General features: G+C 51.5%; 1 protein-coding gene across 1 annotated transcript in view; it reads left to right on the forward strand.

Moving 5' to 3' along the window:
* Positions 1 to 19214, forward strand: part of LOC137215627 (transmembrane protein 51) — a 205145-nt gene that overhangs the window by 162984 nt on the left and 22947 nt on the right. Inside the window, exons 18-24 of the mRNA XM_067721146.1 lie at positions 6538 to 6645; positions 9042 to 9215; positions 11347 to 11569; positions 13088 to 13172; positions 14766 to 14872; positions 16660 to 16819; positions 18034 to 18166. Of these exons, the coding sequence (XP_067577247.1) occupies positions 6538 to 6645; positions 9042 to 9215; positions 11347 to 11569; positions 13088 to 13172; positions 14766 to 14872; positions 16660 to 16819; positions 18034 to 18166 (990 nt within the window). The remainder of the gene's footprint in view (positions 1 to 6537; positions 6646 to 9041; positions 9216 to 11346; positions 11570 to 13087; positions 13173 to 14765; positions 14873 to 16659; positions 16820 to 18033; positions 18167 to 19214) is intronic.

A 19214-nucleotide genomic window follows, 5' to 3' on the forward strand; every position in this document is an offset into this window, starting at 1 on the left:
ATCCTCCAACAACATCCTAAAATCATCCAGCCTTCAGCTCCACCACCAAGGAATTTTCTGCAGCCCAGGGCAGTCTATCCCAGTGTTGATGCCTTGGGCTGGCGGAACATTCTTCCTTTAGGTTGAATTGACCCAGACTTTCTCCCAGAAGGGTTTCAATCCTCCACCCGCACCCCGGGCTCCTGCAAGACCCGTCTATTGAATACTTTCTCTTCCACAGAATAACCTTTTATAGATGCTTGAAACTAGAGGCACCCGCTCCTCTCCAGACCCAAGTGCCATTCCCAGCCCTGGAGCATGGCCTTGTTCCGCTCCTCTGAGCTGCTCTGTGCTCCAGAAGCCACAGATGGGCAGCTCACTGGCTGAAAAGGGCCTGCAGACATGTTACGTTTGGTCCTAGAGTGTTTTATCTTGAATTCATAAAATATACTGAAAAATCCAGATTTCCACCCTCTCTTGAAAAGTTCGGAAGTCTGGCCCTCCTTTCCACTTGGCAAAAACGGGCCGGAGTGGAACCAAATAGCAGAAGTTTGCCACAGTCCTTGCCATTCCCTATTGCATCACACACAACCCACTTCACTTTGGGTAACTGTCGAGCCCCTGTAGGCATCTGAGTTTGCAACCCATCATCTGTTTTCTTCCTAAAGTTTTTGTAGGCAAAACTGGACACAGTTCTCCAACATTTAGTGGCCTAGAGCAGGACTCTTCTCTCCCTCGTTGAAGATGTTGTACTTCTATTGATGTGTCCAAAATGGCTTTTGGAAAAGCCCTATTACAGTGTTCACTCATACTTACCTCGTGGTCACCCTCAGATCCCTGAGTCTTTTTTACAAAATGTTTTCGTTAGCGCTTCGGTCCTGGGGCAGCGCAGAGGAGTGAGGAGTGCAGGCTTTGCAGCCTGGCTGGGCTACTTACTGGCTCAATACCTACCTTCTTTAAAGGATGGCTGTGAAGATTAGAGATAATGTACACTAAAGTGTTTGACCCAGAATCATCTCTCAAAGAATGGTAGCTATTAATACTATCAATCACTGTACTTCCACTTCTGTTTAGGTACTTGCCTCCTACCAATCCCCCACTGCATCCCTACTCCTCAGAGGGAAACCCTGGCCCACCCACCAGTGAGGGAGAAATAATGAGCCTGGTGGGCAGAGCCCATGTCATTTGATCCGATCCAGAGAGGGAAAGTGTTTATGTGTTGGGTCTCACTCAGGTTTCCGGCGCAGCTGTGCTCTGCAGGCCTGTGTAAACAGTGTCAGTACCTGGTCCTGAGTTATTTCTCCAGGGGTGGCAAGGAGGAGGAGGGTGTCACAAGGGTTCCCGGCGGCCAAATGCCACTGAGAGGTCATCAGCACAAAGATGGGGAAGCCCCTTGATTTTAGAGATCTCGAGGTCACGGGGCACTTCAGGAGGGAGATTTAAGGAAAGCCTGGTGGTGGACAGCCCCATGGCAGGGAGGAGCTGTGGCCGGGTCACCCAGGCCTAGGACAGCGTCAGCCCACTTCTCCCGGCAGGACCTCTCCGTGGCTTCTTGTCAGGGGAACCTGAGATTAAAATCCCAGACACAGACTTAGATCAACCTCAAACAGTCCTTTGATTTTTCTTTCTATTAGACCTTCCTCCACACTGTCAGATGCATCTTTAAGGACGACAGAATCACTAGGTCATAATGCGGGTTTGGAGGTAACGTTAATGGTTAATTCCCACGACCTGCCCAGGAGCGTGGGAGCAAAGTGGCCCGGGGGGACGGGACCTGGGCGTGAGTCGCACGAGGACAGGCTTCCCTGTAGTGCATAGCGCCCGTCTCGGCTGCAGAGGAGCTGCCGAGAGCAAAGTCCCACGTGTAGATGTGAGATCAGGCCAGTGGGGCAGGAAAATGCCTCAACCTGAAACCCTTCTCAGACCTTCGGCTCCTCACGTCTCATGGGAGACGCCAGGCTCCCGCGATGTTACTGCGCTTCTGCTTCGTTGGGGGCTGGTATTGGAACAGCTGAGTGTTGGCGTTTTTTAAACTGCTTTTCACTGCAAAATATATAAAAATGTGTAGTATTTCCTCCATATTATGGATTAGATACTTTTGCAGGCTAATCTCGGACCCTAACCACCAGCTATAATGGAAACCGTGTTCCAAATTCCAGACCTCTGCCAAGCTGGTGTTTACAACACAACCCGTTTGAGAGTTGAGGTGCCCTTTCTTTTTGTTTGTTTTTTTTTTAACATAATGATGATGAATCTGAGGTGCCCTTTCTAGCAGTGACTAGAAACAGGGGCCTTACCGGCAACTTCTAGCCTTCTGCAATTTGCATAAACCATTTAACTGAACGGCTTATCGGCAAGCTGCTTCCTAGATGAAAGTCCCTGACTGCGGGCACTAATTACCAATCACAGCCCTCGCGTCCTCCCAGAGCTTCCCTTGTGAGCTTTGCCCCCGCCCCCCTAGAGATTGTTACGTGTGGCTCATTAATTCAATACACTGCCCTCCTCTAGAAACCTGATTGTCTCTCAGAGATTTACTTCAACAATGGGAAATTCCATTATTAATGAGATTCTTCTTCTTCTTATCACAGAGGCTGCCTGGCACAATGATAAGAGCTCAGACTCTGAAATAAGACAGGCTTGGTTGCCTCTGCTGGCTTGCTCCCTGCCAGGGCCTCCACCCACAGGCAACGTGAGGGGTTCAATCCTGGCCTCACCACTGACAAACTTCATGGTCCCCGCACCCTCACCAACTTTCCGTTCTTTAGTTTCCTCATCTGTTAAATGGTGACGCTAACTTCTCTGATGAGGTTGCCGTGAGAGTGACGGGAGTGAGAAGCGCTGGCCTTGGGCCCTGGCACGGAAGACCAACCCTCAACGTTTGAGCTACTGTCATTATTAGTATCATCGTTATTAGCAATTTTCCCCCTAAATGTGCAGGCAACCAAAAAAGACTGGTCATTGATTTTCAGATTTTGGAGAGCAGCATTGCCCATGAGAAAAGCAAAGCAAAGGAAGCCTTAGAGACAGAAAAGAGAAAAGTGCGAGATCTGGAGAACCACTTAACCCAGCAGAAGGAGGTCTGAAGAGCAGAGAGAGAGAAATTGGGTGGTGGCAGCCAAAAGCCCTTTGGAAGGAGCTCCAGAACAAGATGTGAGGCTGTGTTTCGGTGCCCTGAGGTAGAGCAGGTGGTAAAGCGGGCAGGTGGGGAGCCGTGCCTCCGTTCAGAGTGGCCGATATCACAACATAGGACTCACCAGCTGTATGACCCTAGGGCAGATCACCTAACCTCCTGTGCGTCAGTTTCCTCATCTGTAACATGGGGAGGGGTACAGTCCCTGCCTCGCGGGATTAAATGAGTTAGTGTATATTAAGTACTTAGAACTGCACTCGCACACAGAGGGCCGTCTTCAAAAGCACTGCTGGCCAACTACCTAGGGAAGGGAGTTGCACTCCAGGGGAGACCCGCTGGGTTGGAGTCTGGGTCAGTCCCTCAGCCAGCATCCTCCTCGTCGTCGAAAAGTATTTATGATGCACCCAGCGTGGGCACAGTAGGAAAACACCCTCTTGGCGCCAGCCTCCTAGTTTCATAGACTCCAAAGTAGACCCTCCCTGGGCCGATGGACAGATAGAGACACAAACATTGCAGCGTAAGATGGAGTAGACGGTACACAACCAGCTCACACGGTGGTCACATCAAATAAGCACCAGGGGTCAGTGCCTTCTGGAAGAGATGAGAAGCACACCCTCAAGGACAGGGTGATGTGGGAGGGGGAAGGGGTGTCCAAGTGCCAGGCCCAGGCCGAGCCAGTGACATCCACTGCCACCAGCCTGGGGACTGGGCTTTCCAGCCGGAGCCGCCATGAAAGGCAGGCCCCAAGGCTCAGAGGAGGGATGAACGCCCGAGTCATGCCGTGAAAGTCAAAGAAGGGCTCTCGGACCCAGGAGGCCAGGTGGCCGTGCCCTCAGTGACCTGTGATGGCATCTCCAGGAGCCGGACTGTAGGGACAGAGGGGGCACACACAGACATGTGCCGGCCCTCATGGAACTTCCAGAAACAAAGCTGGTGACTCAATGAATTGTTTAATTCAGTTTTATTCATCCATCTGCAAATATTTACTGAGTACCTACCACGTGCCAGACCTTATTGGGTGTCAGGGATACTGCAGAGCACTAGACGGACAACGGCCATGCCCCCCACTCTAGGGCGGAGGACAGACAACCATGTAAACAAACACAGGTGACTCCAGAGCCACAGGCTGTGGGGTAGACAAAACCAGGGTGGGTTAGAGAGTGGCCCGCCAGCGGGGAGGGCGTCTCCAAGGAGGTGACCTTGCGTAAGAACTGGAGGGCAGAGGGAACACCACGGGAACATCTGCGGGAAGAGAATGCCACTAGGTCAGGGGTTCCAAGTGCAAAGGAGAGGGACCGGAGTTTGCCAGAGGGACGGGGGCAGGACGGGAAGAATGAAATCAAGCTGGAACAAGACGGAAGCCAAATGGGTCAGAGGAAGAAAGCCGGAGGGAGACACACAGTAGGCGAAGCGAGGCATGGCAGCAGAGCTGGGTGGGCTAAAAGTGTCGATTCTGGTCCCAATTCCAGCTCTGCCCCAACATGCTGTGTGACTCTGGGCAAGCCCCTTGCCCTCTCTGTGTCCCCATCTCTAATGCGGGTGCAGTGACAGAGGTTTGTTTCGAGGAGTCCGTGCATGCATTGTGACCACCTCCGCAGGTGAGGTCAGAGTCCCGGTCGGGTGGGGAGGATGGAGTGCATGGCGGGATATGGGGGCTGGACAGGCAAGCAAAGACCTTGGGAGTGAGGCTGTGCCAGCCCCTGCAGGGAAGTGAGGTCAGAGTCCACACAGGGCGAGGGAGCTCCGACACAGAGCGAGCCTTGTTAAGGGGTAGAACCCAAACTGTGGTCACAGCTGCCCCCAGACCAGCCCTTATACAGATGGGCCAGGGGTGGGGCTTTAGAGTGTGGGCTCCCGCTGAGCAGGGTGGCAGACTCTGGGCCAGTCTACGTTTGAATACACAAGCATGTCTCCTGCCTCCAGGTAGGGTGGGGCTGGAATCAGGAGGACAGCTCAGGCCAGGTCCAGAAGCCAGGTGGCAGGGTGGCTAGGGCAGGGCACTGGCATCTGAACTGGCACCACCACTTCCAGATGGTGTGACCTTAATGCATTACTCATCCTCTCCCTGCCTCACTTACAGCCTCTGTGTCCTCACGTGCAGAATGGGGGGCAGACGCCACCTGGGGGCTCGCGTTCAGTGCACGGTGCAGGGGCTCATGTTGCAGAATTTAGAGCGTGGGCAGTATCATCATCATCATTTTCATTTGTAATTTGCCAAGCGGCGCAGAATAAGAGAAAGGAGGGTGCCCTCCCGTGGGGCATGTGGCCTCTTACGTCAGGCAGGACACAGACTCGCAGGGTGGGGTCTGGACAGTCTTAGGCAGACTTGGCAGTGGGAAAATGCCAAGCCCATGCAGGGAGGAGAGTCAGAGCCCAGGTGGGGCGGGGAGGCCCGTGTGCAGAGCAGGGCAGGGGGGATGGAGGCCCAGGACGTAATGCTAGAACAGCAAGGCTGTCGGGAAGATCCTCTTTTCTCCAGAGCCACCCACCCCCAAAGTGTAACAATGTCAGTAGACTTTCTTTTTACCCAATAGTGCATGTTCACTAAAGAAAATTTAGAAGATACAGACCAGTGAAAAGAAGAAAATATAAATTACCATAATCTCAATTCACCCCAAAATAGCCATTATTTATATTTTGGTACATAGCTTTCCAGTCTTTTGTTTATGCATATATAAATTACTTATTTCATTAAAATGTTATTCTTGCGAACTCTTACATTTGTACGGGAGGCATAACTACAAGAGTTTCAACAACTGCAAACAGGGTTTCTCGACCCTACTCTGGCTGTTTCCCTCCTGGGGCTTGTGTAGTTGAAGCTGGGCTCCAATCCCCTCTCCATCACCGTATCTGTGGGTATATGTTCTCAGTCCCAAACTGTCCTGGGCTTCAATTTCTGGACCCAAGCCTTTGTAGGCTGGAGAGAGACCGCCAGTGTCCTTTGAAGCCACAGGCGTCAGGCCTGCTGGCACAGGAGGTGTATCCCCCCACCCGCTCCCGCCCCCCACCCCTGCCCTTTGCCTCTCCTGCCCCACCTCCCAAGAAGCCAGGTACTTCCCAACAAGGGACCACACTGGTGCCGTCACCTGTCCGTTTAGTAGTTTAGTTCGCGGCTCAGCGCCAAATGTGTTGACCTGAACACTCACCAGCCTGTCACTTCCTGAACACCAGCCCAGAAATCCTGAAAGACGAATAACTCTCTCTTTTAAGGACACAACTAACCAAGACGTGACTTGCGGGTTCTCACCATGCTGGGCACGCCACCCTTCTCACCTCTCTCTCCAGCGAGCACCTAGTTCCTTGAGCTCTCACTCCCAAACCCTGACTCACTGGTGTCAACGATTACTAATCCTGGCTTCCCCTTGCTGTTGTCACTTCCCTTCCTTTCTCGTGCACACACCCTCAAACCGCTTGTTGTTGACTTCCAGATTTCAGAGAGCAGCATCGCCTACGAGAAACACAAAGCGAAGGAGGCCATAGAGAAGGAAAAGAAAAAGGTGCAAGATCTGGAGAACCGCATAACCAGGCAGAAGGAGGTATGAGTCTCAAAGCGGAAAAGGCATGGAGGAGCCAGCATGGCCGAGCACCAGGCTCTGGGGGCAGGCGGTTCAAATCCTACCTCTGCCACCCCCTGGCTGTGGGACACTAGGCAGGAGTTGCCACCTCTGTGCCTTGGTTTCCCCACTTATGAAATACAGATGATCCGATAGATCAACCTCATGGGGTTGTGAGGCTTGATTGCTAACATACACAGAGACAAGCGCCTGGCACTCAGTGAATGCTGCATGTTTTATTGTTGCTGTTCTTATTATTATCTCACAGCCAGGAAGTGGAGGGGCAGAATCTGAACCCAGGACTACCTGACTCTAGGACTTCTCATCATCACCCCTCCTCTCTCTATCCTTGACCTTGGTGTAGGCTCAGCTGCCCGGGGTCACAGAGGGGGCGGCAGGATATAGATGCCTGAATGTCTGATCGCCTTGGTGCTATTTCTCCACCAGAATCTGTCATCATCGCTATCATCATCTTCGTAATCAAACCACGTTTACGATTATTACTGAGAGTAGGAGATGCAGGAGAAGCAGAAGTTGTTGCACAGGACCCTGTCTTAGGCACCTCCAAGCTGGAGGACTGAATTCACCCCTCCTGGGTCCCAACAGTACAAGACACACACACACACACACACACACACACACACACACACACACGCAAGCTGATATCTCAAAAGTCAAGGCACGTGATAAACACACAACCTGACAATAGTGGGTTAAATTTAAATACAGGTAAATACAATTTCAAAGGATTTTCAAGACCAGATGGGGCTGGGACTTCCACGGTGGTCCAATGGTTAAGAATCTGCCTTCCAATGCAGGGAACGCGGGTTCGATCCCTGGTCGGGGAACTAAGATCCCACGTGCCGCAGGGCAACTAGGCCCGCACGCGCTACAGCCCACGCACCACAACTAGAGAGGAGCTCGCACGCCGTCACGAAGAGCCCTCTCACTGCAACGAAAGATCCCGCATGCCGCAACAAGGATCCGATGCAGCCAAATAAATAAATAAATAGACCAGATGGGACTAGACAGATCTTCAAGTCTATTCACATCGATCTTAGATCGTTTTCTTCAAAGAAAGGTTCCCAAATATTACCATACATAGAATCACTGGGGGGTTATTTTTTTCTTCTTTTTCTTTCTTTTTTCTTTTTCTTTATTTGGCTGCGCTGCACAGCATGCGGGATCTTAGTTCCCCAACCAGGGATCAAACCCATGCTCCTTGCAGTGGAAGCGTGGAGTCTTAACCACCAGACCGCCAGAGAAGTCCCCTGGGGGGGCTGTTCTGGATTAAATAATGTTCATGAAAAGGCTACATGCAGTATGATTCCGACTATATGACGTTCTGGAAAAGGCAAAACTATGGCGACAGTTAAAAGATCAGGGATTAAAAAAAAAAAAAAAGATCAGGGATTGGTTAGGGGAGTGGTGATAAACAGAAGGAATACGTAGGGTTTTTAGGGCAGTAAAACTATTCTGTATGGTACTATAATGGTAGACACATGTCATTGTACATTTGTCCAAACCCACAGAATGTGCAATACCAAGAGTGAACCCTAACGTAAACTATGGACTTTGGGTGACAATGATGTGTGGAGGCAGGTTCATCAGTGTAAGAAATGTACCAGTCCGGTGGGGATGTTGACCGTGGAGGAGTCTGTGCATGTGATGGGGGCAGGAGTTCATGAAAACTCTGTACTTTCTGCTCAATTTTACTGTGAACCTAAAACTGCTCTAAAGAATGAAGTCAAATAAATAAATAAAGTGCGTCCAGCCCCAGCACAGTGCCTGTCACGAAGCCCACATTCCACAGTGTTGGAGAATGGACCCAAGGAGGAGAGTAGAATTTCGACAAAGATCGGAAGAATGGGTCCCGGGAGGAGGGAGAATGTGTTGAGGACATGGCGACCAGAGTCCAATCTTGCCGGGGCCCCACGGGACGAGGGGAGGTCATCCCAGGGCCGAAGCCACAGAGGAAGATGGAGGAGTGTCCTGGAGGCAGGTCCTGTGACGAAGGGATGAAGGAACTTGGCACATTTATCCTGGAAAATAGATTTAGGGAGAGACATGACAGCCCTCCTCAAATATTTAAAGGGCTGTCTCATAAAAGAGAAATAAAACTTGTTCGATGAGCTCCAGGTGACAGCACTGAGCTCAGAGACCAGAAATCTCAACTAGACAGATCTCAGCTGCATATAAAAAAAGAGTTCTGTAATCATTGGAACCTTCCAGAGAAAACATGGACTTTGGACTTTAAAAGGATCAACAGAACAATACCAGAACAGAGGTCACCTCCTCTCTGAAAACAGGGGAGGGAGAGGCTAGGGTAGATATTTATACCTGAATTTCTGTTAATTTGATGTTTGCTGTTTGTCTAGGAAATAGATTTAAAAATGCAAAAAGAAGACATTTTAAATGATAAATTAAATGATGCATTGGCCATGGTAGAAAAGACTCAGAAAACAAAGACGGCTGAAAGTCTAAAAGCAGAGAGCCTCACCATGAAATTAAGTGAAACATTAGCTGAACTGGAAACTGCTAAGACGAAAATGGTAAGTCAGTGCCTTCTGGGGACGGGAGAATTCTCCCTTCAATGCGAGATCACGATGCCATGAGGATGCGTGGTTTAGACCAGGGGTTCTCAGCCTCTGCACTGTTGATGTTCTGGGTGGGGTAACTCTTTCTCATGTCCTGTGCATTATAGGATGTGTAGCAGCACCCCTGGTCTGTACCCACGAGATGCCAGTGGCACCCTTCCCCCAGTTGTGACAACCAAAAATGTCTTCCAGCTTTGCCAAATGTCTCTGGCAGGGTAAAATCACCCTCTGCTGGAAGCATTAGTTTAGTATAAAAAGTAAACAGAAGCTATGATGACGCCCTCTGTCCGGGGGCGTCATCATAGAGGTTTGTTTCGAGGAGTCCGTGCATGCATTGTGACCACCTCCGCAGGTGAGGTCAGAGTCCCGGTCGGGTGGGGAGGATGGAGTGCATGGCCGGTCACAATGCATGCACGGACTCCTCGAAACAAACCTCTATGATGTTGTAATTCAGGGTCTTCACAGGATCAGGCTGAAGCACTGAGCAGCCCCAGAATTTAGGGATCAGCGACTATTCCTCAGACGTTAAGATAATGTTTTTCAATTTCATCTCAGCATTCAAGGCCCTCCACCATCAGGGCTCAATATTGCACCCACCTGTCCTTCATACATTGAACAGACAGGTCTGTGGACAAGGAGTTGATGAGGATTGACCTGGCAGAAGTGCACAGAGTGAACCTGAGTGGGACTGGACTTGGAGGCACCGGCTCGGGGCGTGGCACGTTGTTGCTGTAGTCCTGAGTCATAGGACCTGGACACTCGGGGCAGCAGAGGAGGGGAAGGAAGGAGTCGCTCTGGAGAGAGTGAGCAGAAAAAATGGCAGGACTCGACAACTGACTGACAGGACAGGAGCACTGAGAAGAGGGAGGAACCAAAGGAGGCGGGCGAGCTTGGAGCCAGGGCACCGGGCGGGCTGATGACACACGGTGGAGATGCGGGGAAGATGGGGGTCGGGGTTTGTGTGTGGGGGAGGGGTCTCTTGTGGGAGAGGGGATGTCTTCTGGAGAAGGTGAAGAATTCAGACTGAGACGAGGGTGGGGTACCAAGTTCAAAAGTTGCCCAAACTTTTGGCAGGGCGATAAAATAGATTTGGGGCAGGAAGCAAGACATGGGAACAAAATTTGGAAGATAGCCTTGGGGGAGTGATTGTTGAGACAGCAGGCACGTGTGAGAGTCTCAGGCAGAGAATTTATGCATCTGGAGAAGATCAGAGGCTCAACGTGTTAAGGGAATCAGGAGGAGGAGGATGACGTCATCCAGGTAGCAGGAGAATGATGTCATCCCGAGAGGGGAGGAAGGTGGGGGGCGGTCAAGGGAAAAGTTCTGACTCACCATCAGGGGACCACTGATCATTTTTGGGGTTTTTTGTTTGTTTGTTTTTGCGGTACGCGGGTCTCTCACTGTTGTGGCCTCTCCCGTTGCGGAGCACAGGCTCCGGACGCACAGGCTCAGTGGCCATGGCTCACGGGCCCAGCCGCTCCGCGGCATGTGGGATCTTCCCAGACCAGGGCACAAACCCGTGTCCCCTGCATCGGCAGGCGGATTCTCAACCACTGCGCCACCAGGGAAGCCCCATTTTTGTTTTTAAGAACTACAAATTCATTCACTTTTCTCTTATAAAATTGTTCACTGATTAATTCAACCCACACTTACTGAGCATCTGGGTCTAGATGCTGTGGCAGGGATCTAGACACTGATGCTGTGGGCATATTGGTAAATAAGAAAGGGTAAGTTTCTGCTCTCATGGAGCTTACATTCCAGTGGGAGCAAGAAATAAAGACATGAGATCATTCAGATGGTGATAAGTGCCTCAGGGGAAATAAAACAGGATCATGTCTCCTTCAGATAGGCAGTCAGGGAGGGCCTCTCTGAGGAGGTGACATTGGAGCTGAGGCCTGTCACATGAGGCGTCAGCCATGCGAGGAGCTGGGGGAAGATTGTACCGTGCAGAGGGAACAGCACATGCAAAGGTCTTGGGGCGGGGCAGAGCTTGGTGCTGGTGGGTGCAGGGGGCCCATGTTGTTATTGCTGTTATCGTCCTCTTATCCAGCTCCCAACATCATGTTAACCACGTCTGTTTCCCCAGATCATGATGGAGGAGCAGATGCAGCTGCAACAGCTCACAGTAAGGGCCCTCCAAGAAGAACAGGAATCCCAGAAGCACGGATTTGAAAAACAGATCATGGAATACAAGGACCAAATCAAACAGCACACCCAGACGATTGTGAGTCTTGAAGAAAGACTCCAGAAAGTGACCGAACACCGTAAAAAAATAGGAGAGATTGCAACGTTGAAGGACAATGACCCAGGTTGGTCCAGAGAGACGCCGAGGAAATCTTAGTGCTCAGGGCAGGTTCTGATGACGCTGTGGGTCCCCCTAGGCTGATGCAGAAGAAAAGTCTGCGCCTCATTTAAAAGCTCCTCTATTGTCTGGAGGCCTTTTCTTCTTGTTACATAGCAAGGTTAGGCGCCCTCAAGGCCCAGGTTCAACAGAAGTAACAGCAATGAGCAAGGACAGCCTTTGTGCCGAGCCGGTCAGCCAGCGAGGGGCACAGGCTGCCGGGGCTGTTAGGGGTGTCAGAGCAGCACCACGGGAATCATCTTTTCCATGTGGAAACATCCCGTGCAGGGGCCTTTCAAAGGCATCTCTCTGCCATCAGCAATTTGCAACTTTGTCTAATGCACTTTTATAACCATCTGGGGTTTATCTCTTAAAAAAAAAAAAAAGAGGCTGAAGAAAGAACTCAAGAGTTGTGAGCACTTATTCGCCCTGAATGACCAAGGTGATGCGTAAAGCTAAAGACAGTGAGCTCTTGGAAGAGAGTTCTGGAAGTAGAGGCCTCGGGCCAGGGCTTCTCATCCTCGGCACTAGTATTGCCATTTGGGCTGGAGGGCTCTTGGTTGGGGGCCGTCCTGTGCATTCTGGGTGCTGAGCAGCCTCCCCGGCCTCTGCCCACCGGATGCCAGTAGCCCCCACCCCCACCCCAGTGCGACAACCAAAAATGTCTCCAGACGTGGCCAAACGTCCCCTTCAGGGTAAACTCCCCACTGGTTGAGAACCGTGGTCCGAGCCTCAAGCCAGTTGACAAGCTGTCAGGGCTCACCTCGTGGATTCATTCACTCAGCGTGCATAACTGATCATCTATTATGTCCCAAGCTCATTCTAGGCACTGGGGGTTCAGCAATGGACAGGCCAGGCAGCTAGCCAAATCTCTGCCCTGACAGGGGACCCAGGATGGACAGGGCACCGTGGCACGGGCACAGGACGGGACTCAGTCTCCCAGCCCACGTCCAGGTCGGAGGGAGGATGTCTCAGCTGGGACCCGAGAGCGACTACGTCTTTGTCACCCCACTCTTAGCTCCATGCCTGCCATCAAGCAGGTGCTCCCTAAGCATCTGTCGAACGAATAAATGAGTGGGTGAACTGAGGGTGAGGGCAGAAACTGGAAGGCGTGGGCTGAGGAGTAAGTGGGAGGTGAGGACAGGACGAGACTCTCGTCTGAGCGGACAGCAGGAAATAGGGCAGGAGGTGCGACCCAGGGGTTAAGGCTCCACCCCTCCTGCGCCCATCTCCTCGTCTGTCAATGGAGTCAGTGATCCCTGCCTTAGAGAGTAGCTGGGAAGATTTCATGAGCTCATACGTGGTGCGGCGGGAGGCGGCAGCCTGTGACACAGAACACACGTTGGTTCCCATTAGGTGGAGAGGGCTGGGGGCATAGGGAAGCTGTGTAAGTTGAGAAAGACATAGATGTGTTGATAAGCAAAGGGGAAGGAAGACATCCGTTGTGTAAGGACTGTGGTGACGCTGGCCTGTCCCTCTGATTCAGCCCAGGAGGGGGAAACACAGCAAGACACTGTGGCAGCACCTCCGGTGGAGAGCACCGCCAAAGACGCCATGTGTGGACACCTGATGTGAGTACCCGACCGGACCCCTGCTTCTGGCCACGTTGTCAGAGTCTGCAAAAAGGAGTTGAGTCTGGGCTATTCTTGCTGGTATTTGAGTTTTTCGATCCCTTTAGTTTCTCGATCATGTTCAAATTCCAACTCAACACTCTCCAGGTGTGTGGCCCCGGGCAGGTCACGTCACCTCCTGTGCCTCGGCTTCCCTGCTGGTGAGATGAGGTACATGAACTCCAGCTAATGCTATGACTGGCTACTTTTTCCAAGTACCTGCTCGAGGCAAGTGCATTCCTGGGTATTATAAGCGGGTTTCAAACACCACTTGGTGGAGTGGGTCCTGCAGATGGTTCAAAGTGAAGAGGTTGGACTAAACGACCTTGAAGCTTCCTCCCAACCCCAAAGTCCATACCTGGAGCCACAAAGAGCTGACAGTTTCCAGAGAAACAAAATCCATGAATGGGAAAGATCCTGAAAGCCACTGACAAGCAGTGTACAAACAGTAGGCAGGAATGTGATGCAGAGAAAGGATTCAGAAAGTTTCTCGAAAAAGACGAGCCACCAGCCTGAGCCCTGCGCCACGTACCAGTTACCAAAGTCTAACGTCACAGGGGTTTTGCCTCAAGAGGGCAAAGATACTCAGATACTCAGCCTCCATGTTCTGAAAAGTTCCTAACTGACTCCTCCTGGTAGAAAGAGCTCTCTCTAAAGACAGCAGTAGCCACGACCTGGAGAAGAATCAGCACCACGTTATTCTTCTCTGGTCCACTTCCTTAGCTGTGGACACCCTTGAGGCAGAGTTTCATCCTCAAGTTGGAAGAGTTATAGCCAAGGAGTAGAGAGAGAGACAGATAGACAGACACACACAGCACGCGTCTCTCAGGGCTGGGGTGTCTCACCCTTGCTCATAACCCCCTTCAAGGCACCTCTCCCACTGTCATGCTGGGCCCCTTCCCACGGAACACTGCTTCCCTGTCAGCCACCCTGATCGTCATGGTGCCAAAGACGTCCTGCCCTCTGGGGCATGGGGCCAAAGAGCTGCCCTCATCCCACCCTCCCTGTGTCCCCCTTGATTTTCTGGGCCCCAGGGCCCACACTTCTGCAAAGGGCCCCATGAGCACCACTCACTCACGTGGTACCACGTCTCTCCATCAGGAATTAAAAGAAGCTGGTGAGAGAACGGAAGCCATACCGTCCTCTTCTCTCTCCTCTTCCTCGTCCTCAAAGAATCCCTGAACCCACAAAAAAATAGTCTTCCTTCCTCTTTGCACCAAAGATCAAAAGTCCACAAGAGCATTGGTTCACGCTGACAGACGCTTGAGCAGCAAGAGGTTTCAACTTCATACTAGTCGTATCTCAACCTCAGAGCGAACCCGGCCGGGATCCTTTGTTCTGTCTCCATGTATTTCTTTGTAAGGAAGGTGGATCAAAATGGATTTTTGTTTTGAGAATTTTTAAAGAGTGTGCTTATCGCCCTTGCTGGGACTGGCATCACATGGACCATCACTGATTGGGGATCACTTTGCCTTTGTACTTGGCCCCTTCCAGGCACTCAAGACACCAGGGAGATTGAGTTGAACTGACTTGGTCTGTTTCTGTGAATTTCAGAGAGGACTTATTGACTGCTCAGAAGGAAATCCTGTCTCAGCAGGAGATCATCATGAGGTTAAGGAAGAACCTCACTGAAGCCCATAGCCGAATGTCAGATTTGAGAGGTGTGTACTCTTGCCCATGTCCCTTGATTTCCTGACCCACTTCAAGAAAGGAAAGAAACGTGTCTGAAGGGTTGGAAAGCTGGGCATTCAAAATCCCACTCAACCTGATTTCCTGGGCCGTCACAGTACTTTTAGCTCAGGGTCAGCAAGAGCTGTATCCTGGGTATTGAACTGATTCCTTTTGACATGGGGCTACAGGGAACATTCTCAGATGGCTCTGGACCTCTGTATGGAAACGCAACTTTCTTTTTCGGAGAGAATCTCTGATGACCACAGAGGATTTGTCTCTGGGGGCAAAGGCTTGGGGGTCAACCGTGGGCGCCCCTGGGCAGGCCAGCCGGCACAAGTCCTAGCACCCAACAGCTTAGGAACCTCAAGTAAGGTGTCCCCCGGGCCTCTCCTTCCCCTGATGCAGAAACACCTGCAGCACGTCTGCCTCCCAGGGTTGATTTGGACGTCAGAGACCACTAGAGTCGGGGCGAAATAGCTGCGAGGTCTGCTCTCTTCTGGACGGACACAAGTCTGACTGAATATTCCTACTTGACCCTTCTTCTCCCAGACTTCTATTTTTGCCTCTCTTCTTCTTGCTTCTTAGAGCTGTCTTCTTTTCCCATCCGTAGCTTCCATCCAGCCAAAGGGCAGGAGTCGGGGGCTGTAACTAGGTTTGGGGAGGTGGAGGGAGGGTGAGGAACACTCCTCTCGTCCCCATCTCAAATCCTGTGCACCTCAGACCTTCAGTGGTGTTTGCTCCTGTGTCTGGACCAGCTGATGCCCCCAAGGCTTTTATGGCAGGATTTCTCAAAGAGTGATTTTTCCATACCAAGTTATGAGAACACGTGGGAGAGAGGCTACAGTGTCCAGTTCTAGAACGGGGAGGCGCTGGACCCGGTTCCGGATGTGCTGTTTATTAGTTGAGCGACTTTAGGCAAGTCCCCTGACCTCTGTGAACCTCAGTTTCTGCACCTGTGACATGGGGGTGTTACTAGGAACTGCCTTGTAGTGTTGCTTTGAAGACTCAAGGCAGTGTTGGTGTCTTTTTTCTGGCCCTGCGGCATGTGGGATCTTAGTTCCCCGACCAGGGATCAGTCCCTCGCCCCCTGCGCTGGAAGCGCAGAGTCTTAACGGCTGGACCGCCAGGGAAGTCCCAGTGTAGGTGTCTTACTTTGGGTTTTCCCACAAGCAGACCCCCAAGACCAGAATTCCACTGCAGGTGGTTTATTTGAGAGATGATCCCAGGGAAGACAGCAGTGGAGGTGAAGTAAGACAGGAGGGGGAAGAAAGCAGATAACGGCTGTGCTGGTCCGTCAGTGGGCACAGTGGGGGACCGAGGTTACTACTGCAGTGTGGTCGCAGGGGTGCCACCTGGGGTGGGAGGGAGCTGGGCTGTGTACCCCAGCCTGTCTCCACCGGTCCGTGGTTGGAGGCTGTTGCCTCTGGCAGGCTCATGAGCAGAGCAGTCCCCGGAGGCCTCAGAACGCCATAGGCAAACATGCAGAGCAGGCAACTGAAGGTGCCCTAGGATGCCACAGGCTCACAGGTCCTGACAGCTGGGGCCGGGCAGGCGCCTCGCGGGCTGCCTCATGGCGCCAGCGCTCACTGAAAGGTAATGCCGTTTTGCTGTTTTTGGGGGGAAGACGCACGCAGACCTCCTGGCCGTTACTGAAGCCCCCAGAGCATCCCTGGAGGGTGGACCGCCTCGTGGCTCTTAGAGGCCTGGCAGAGCTGCTGTGGCCCTCGCGGAGACCCGGGGCGGGAGACCCCCTCACCAGCTTCCACGTCACTCCCAGGGGAGCTTAACGAGAAGCAGAAGATGGAGCTGGAGCGGAATGTGGCGCTGGTCCAGCAACAAAGCAGCGAGCTGAGTGTGCTTAAGGAAAAGATGGCACAGATGAGCAGCCTGCTGGAGAAGAAGGACAAGGAGCTAGAGGCCCTCAAGCAGACACTCAGGTGGGTAGGAAGGTCTGCACGGCGGGTGTGAGGAGCCCAGGCACACCCAAGTGCCCAGGGAGCCTGGCACAGAGAGGCAGAGCGGGGGGCAGGGGGGGGGTGCTCAGTCAATGCTGGTTGAAGAGTTGAATGAATGAGTAGATGAATGAATGACATACATTTCATTGCTTTACAACCTCATCATTTAAAACAAAGCTTTGCTCAGTTCTGTGCATCTAGACATTCCTGCCCAATATTCCAGATGAGTCTCAGCTTAAATGCCACTTCCTCCAGGAAGCCCTCCATCATTCACCATCAGGAAACATAGCCAAGGGCTCCTGCTCTGCCTGGGGTCCATCAGCTCCTTCATGCCACTTGAGTCAACCCTTCTCACACAGCCAGGCTGCTCCCACCTGCTGATTGTCTGCCTTCCCCATGAGAACCCCTGTGTAGACTCTATTGACTCCCCAGCATTCACACGGTGCCTGGCATATAAAGGAACGTAGTAAATATTGACTGTACAAAGGTATAGACTGGAGGTCAGAGGTCAGAGGTCAGCTTAAACTAACTATATTGTTGTTGTCCCACGGATTCGTCTCAAAAATACATGTGAGTTTGCATTTCCATCTATAGTGTATCCATATTTTGACATAAGATTAATGTTTTTCCCAAGAAAGTTTGCGTAGAATTGATATCTCATGTATACCCTGTAGCTTCATGTGCTCCGTGGTTCATGGCCAAGGCAGATTCACATAGTGGTTAAAAGAATAATCCAGGCTGCATGGATTCGAGGCCAGGCGCCTTCACCTACAAGCTCCACAACCACAGGCAAATTGCTATATGTCTCTCTCCTTGTCTGTAAAACGGGGCAAGCAGAGTCCCCACCTCATGGGACTTCTATGAGAAATAGAAGGGTTGACACATAGTAAGTGTTAGAAACAGCAGACACATAGTAAATACCCCCCATGAATGTCACAGCAGGTGTCCCGCAGACCCAATGCAGGAAGCGAGGATGGGTAGGGGCCTGCCTGTCTGGTCACTGTAGCCTTAAGTCCCCCGAAGCTCATTTCCCTAGAAATCTTCGGGCAGTAGACTTGAAGGCTCAAAGATTTTGGTTCCCTGTAAAAATGGGAGTCCCTTTTCCAATTCTGTTCGTGGGTACAAAGGTAATTCACGGTTCCCGGAATTCATGCTCAACCACTCTGCTGCCCAGTGTCTCATCTTCTCTGCCCTAGGGCCTCCCAAGAGAAACACAGGCTCCAGCTGCACAAGGAGAGGGAACAGAAGGCCAGGAACGCAACCCAGATGTGTGACATCTCGGTGCAGATAGAACCAATCCACACCGATATTTTCTTGAGCAGCCAGGAGGTGAGTGCCTGCCCTGTCCCTGGGCAGCTAGAAAGACAAGCTAAGAAAGAGCCCAGCAGTGGCTTTCTTTGTGCTTTTTTTTTTTTTTTAACAGGGTGATGTGAGGTTCCAGTTTGAATGAGAAGGCACAGCTGGGGAAGGGCGGTCCAGGCAGGGTAATGGCCACTACAAAGGCCCTGAGGCAGAAATATGTTTCAGGAGGAATATATGTGGGATGGAGGGCAGTTTGGGATCTAGGAGAACTTTTACTTTTATTATTATTTTGTGTGTGTGTGTGTGTGTGTGTGGCTGTGTTGGGTCTTCGCTGCTGCGCGCAGGCTTTCTCTAGTTGCGGCAAATGGGGGCTACTCTTCGCTGTGGTGCACAGGCTTCTCATTGCTGTAGCTTCTCTTGTTGCGGAGCACAGGCTCTAGGCACACGGGTTTCAGTAGTTGCGGCACGCAGGCTCAGTAGTTGTGGCTCGCAGGCTCTAGACTGCAGGCCCAGTAGTTGTGGCGCACGGGCTTAGTTGCTCCGCGGCATGTGGGATCTTCCCAGACCAGGGATCAAACCTGTGTCCCCTGCATTGGCAGGTGGATTCTTAACCACTGAGCCACCAGGGAAGCACCTTTCTTTGCTTTTGTAAACATCTTCATTTTAAGTTCCAAAAATATTACGTGCTTATGTGAAATGTATGTTATCAAGAGCTTGGCACGTGTGCCATCAGACCTTTTCCTCACAGAAACCACCACGTGCTCATACAGTCAGGATTGTGCAATGGTTGAAGGTCAGGCTTGGATTCGATTCCAATCTTGACTCCTCCACTCAGAAACCCTGTGACCTCAAGGATGCACCTGAGTACCAATTCCCTCATCTGGGAAGTGGGAGTAATCCAGTCACCGCCCCCCCATGGGGTTGTTGAGAAATGAATTTATACACACAAACACGCGCAAACTTACATATACATATATTTATTTAATAGGGTTTTTTTCAAAACATGGTATCAAGCCGCATATATTCTGCAACTATTTTTTTCTCACATAAGACTATTTAATGGGCATATTGTCAA

The sequence above is a fragment of the Pseudorca crassidens genome, chromosome 2 (genome assembly GCF_039906515.1).
Source record: "Pseudorca crassidens isolate mPseCra1 chromosome 2, mPseCra1.hap1, whole genome shotgun sequence".
NCBI lineage: Eukaryota > Metazoa > Chordata > Mammalia > Artiodactyla > Delphinidae > Pseudorca > Pseudorca crassidens.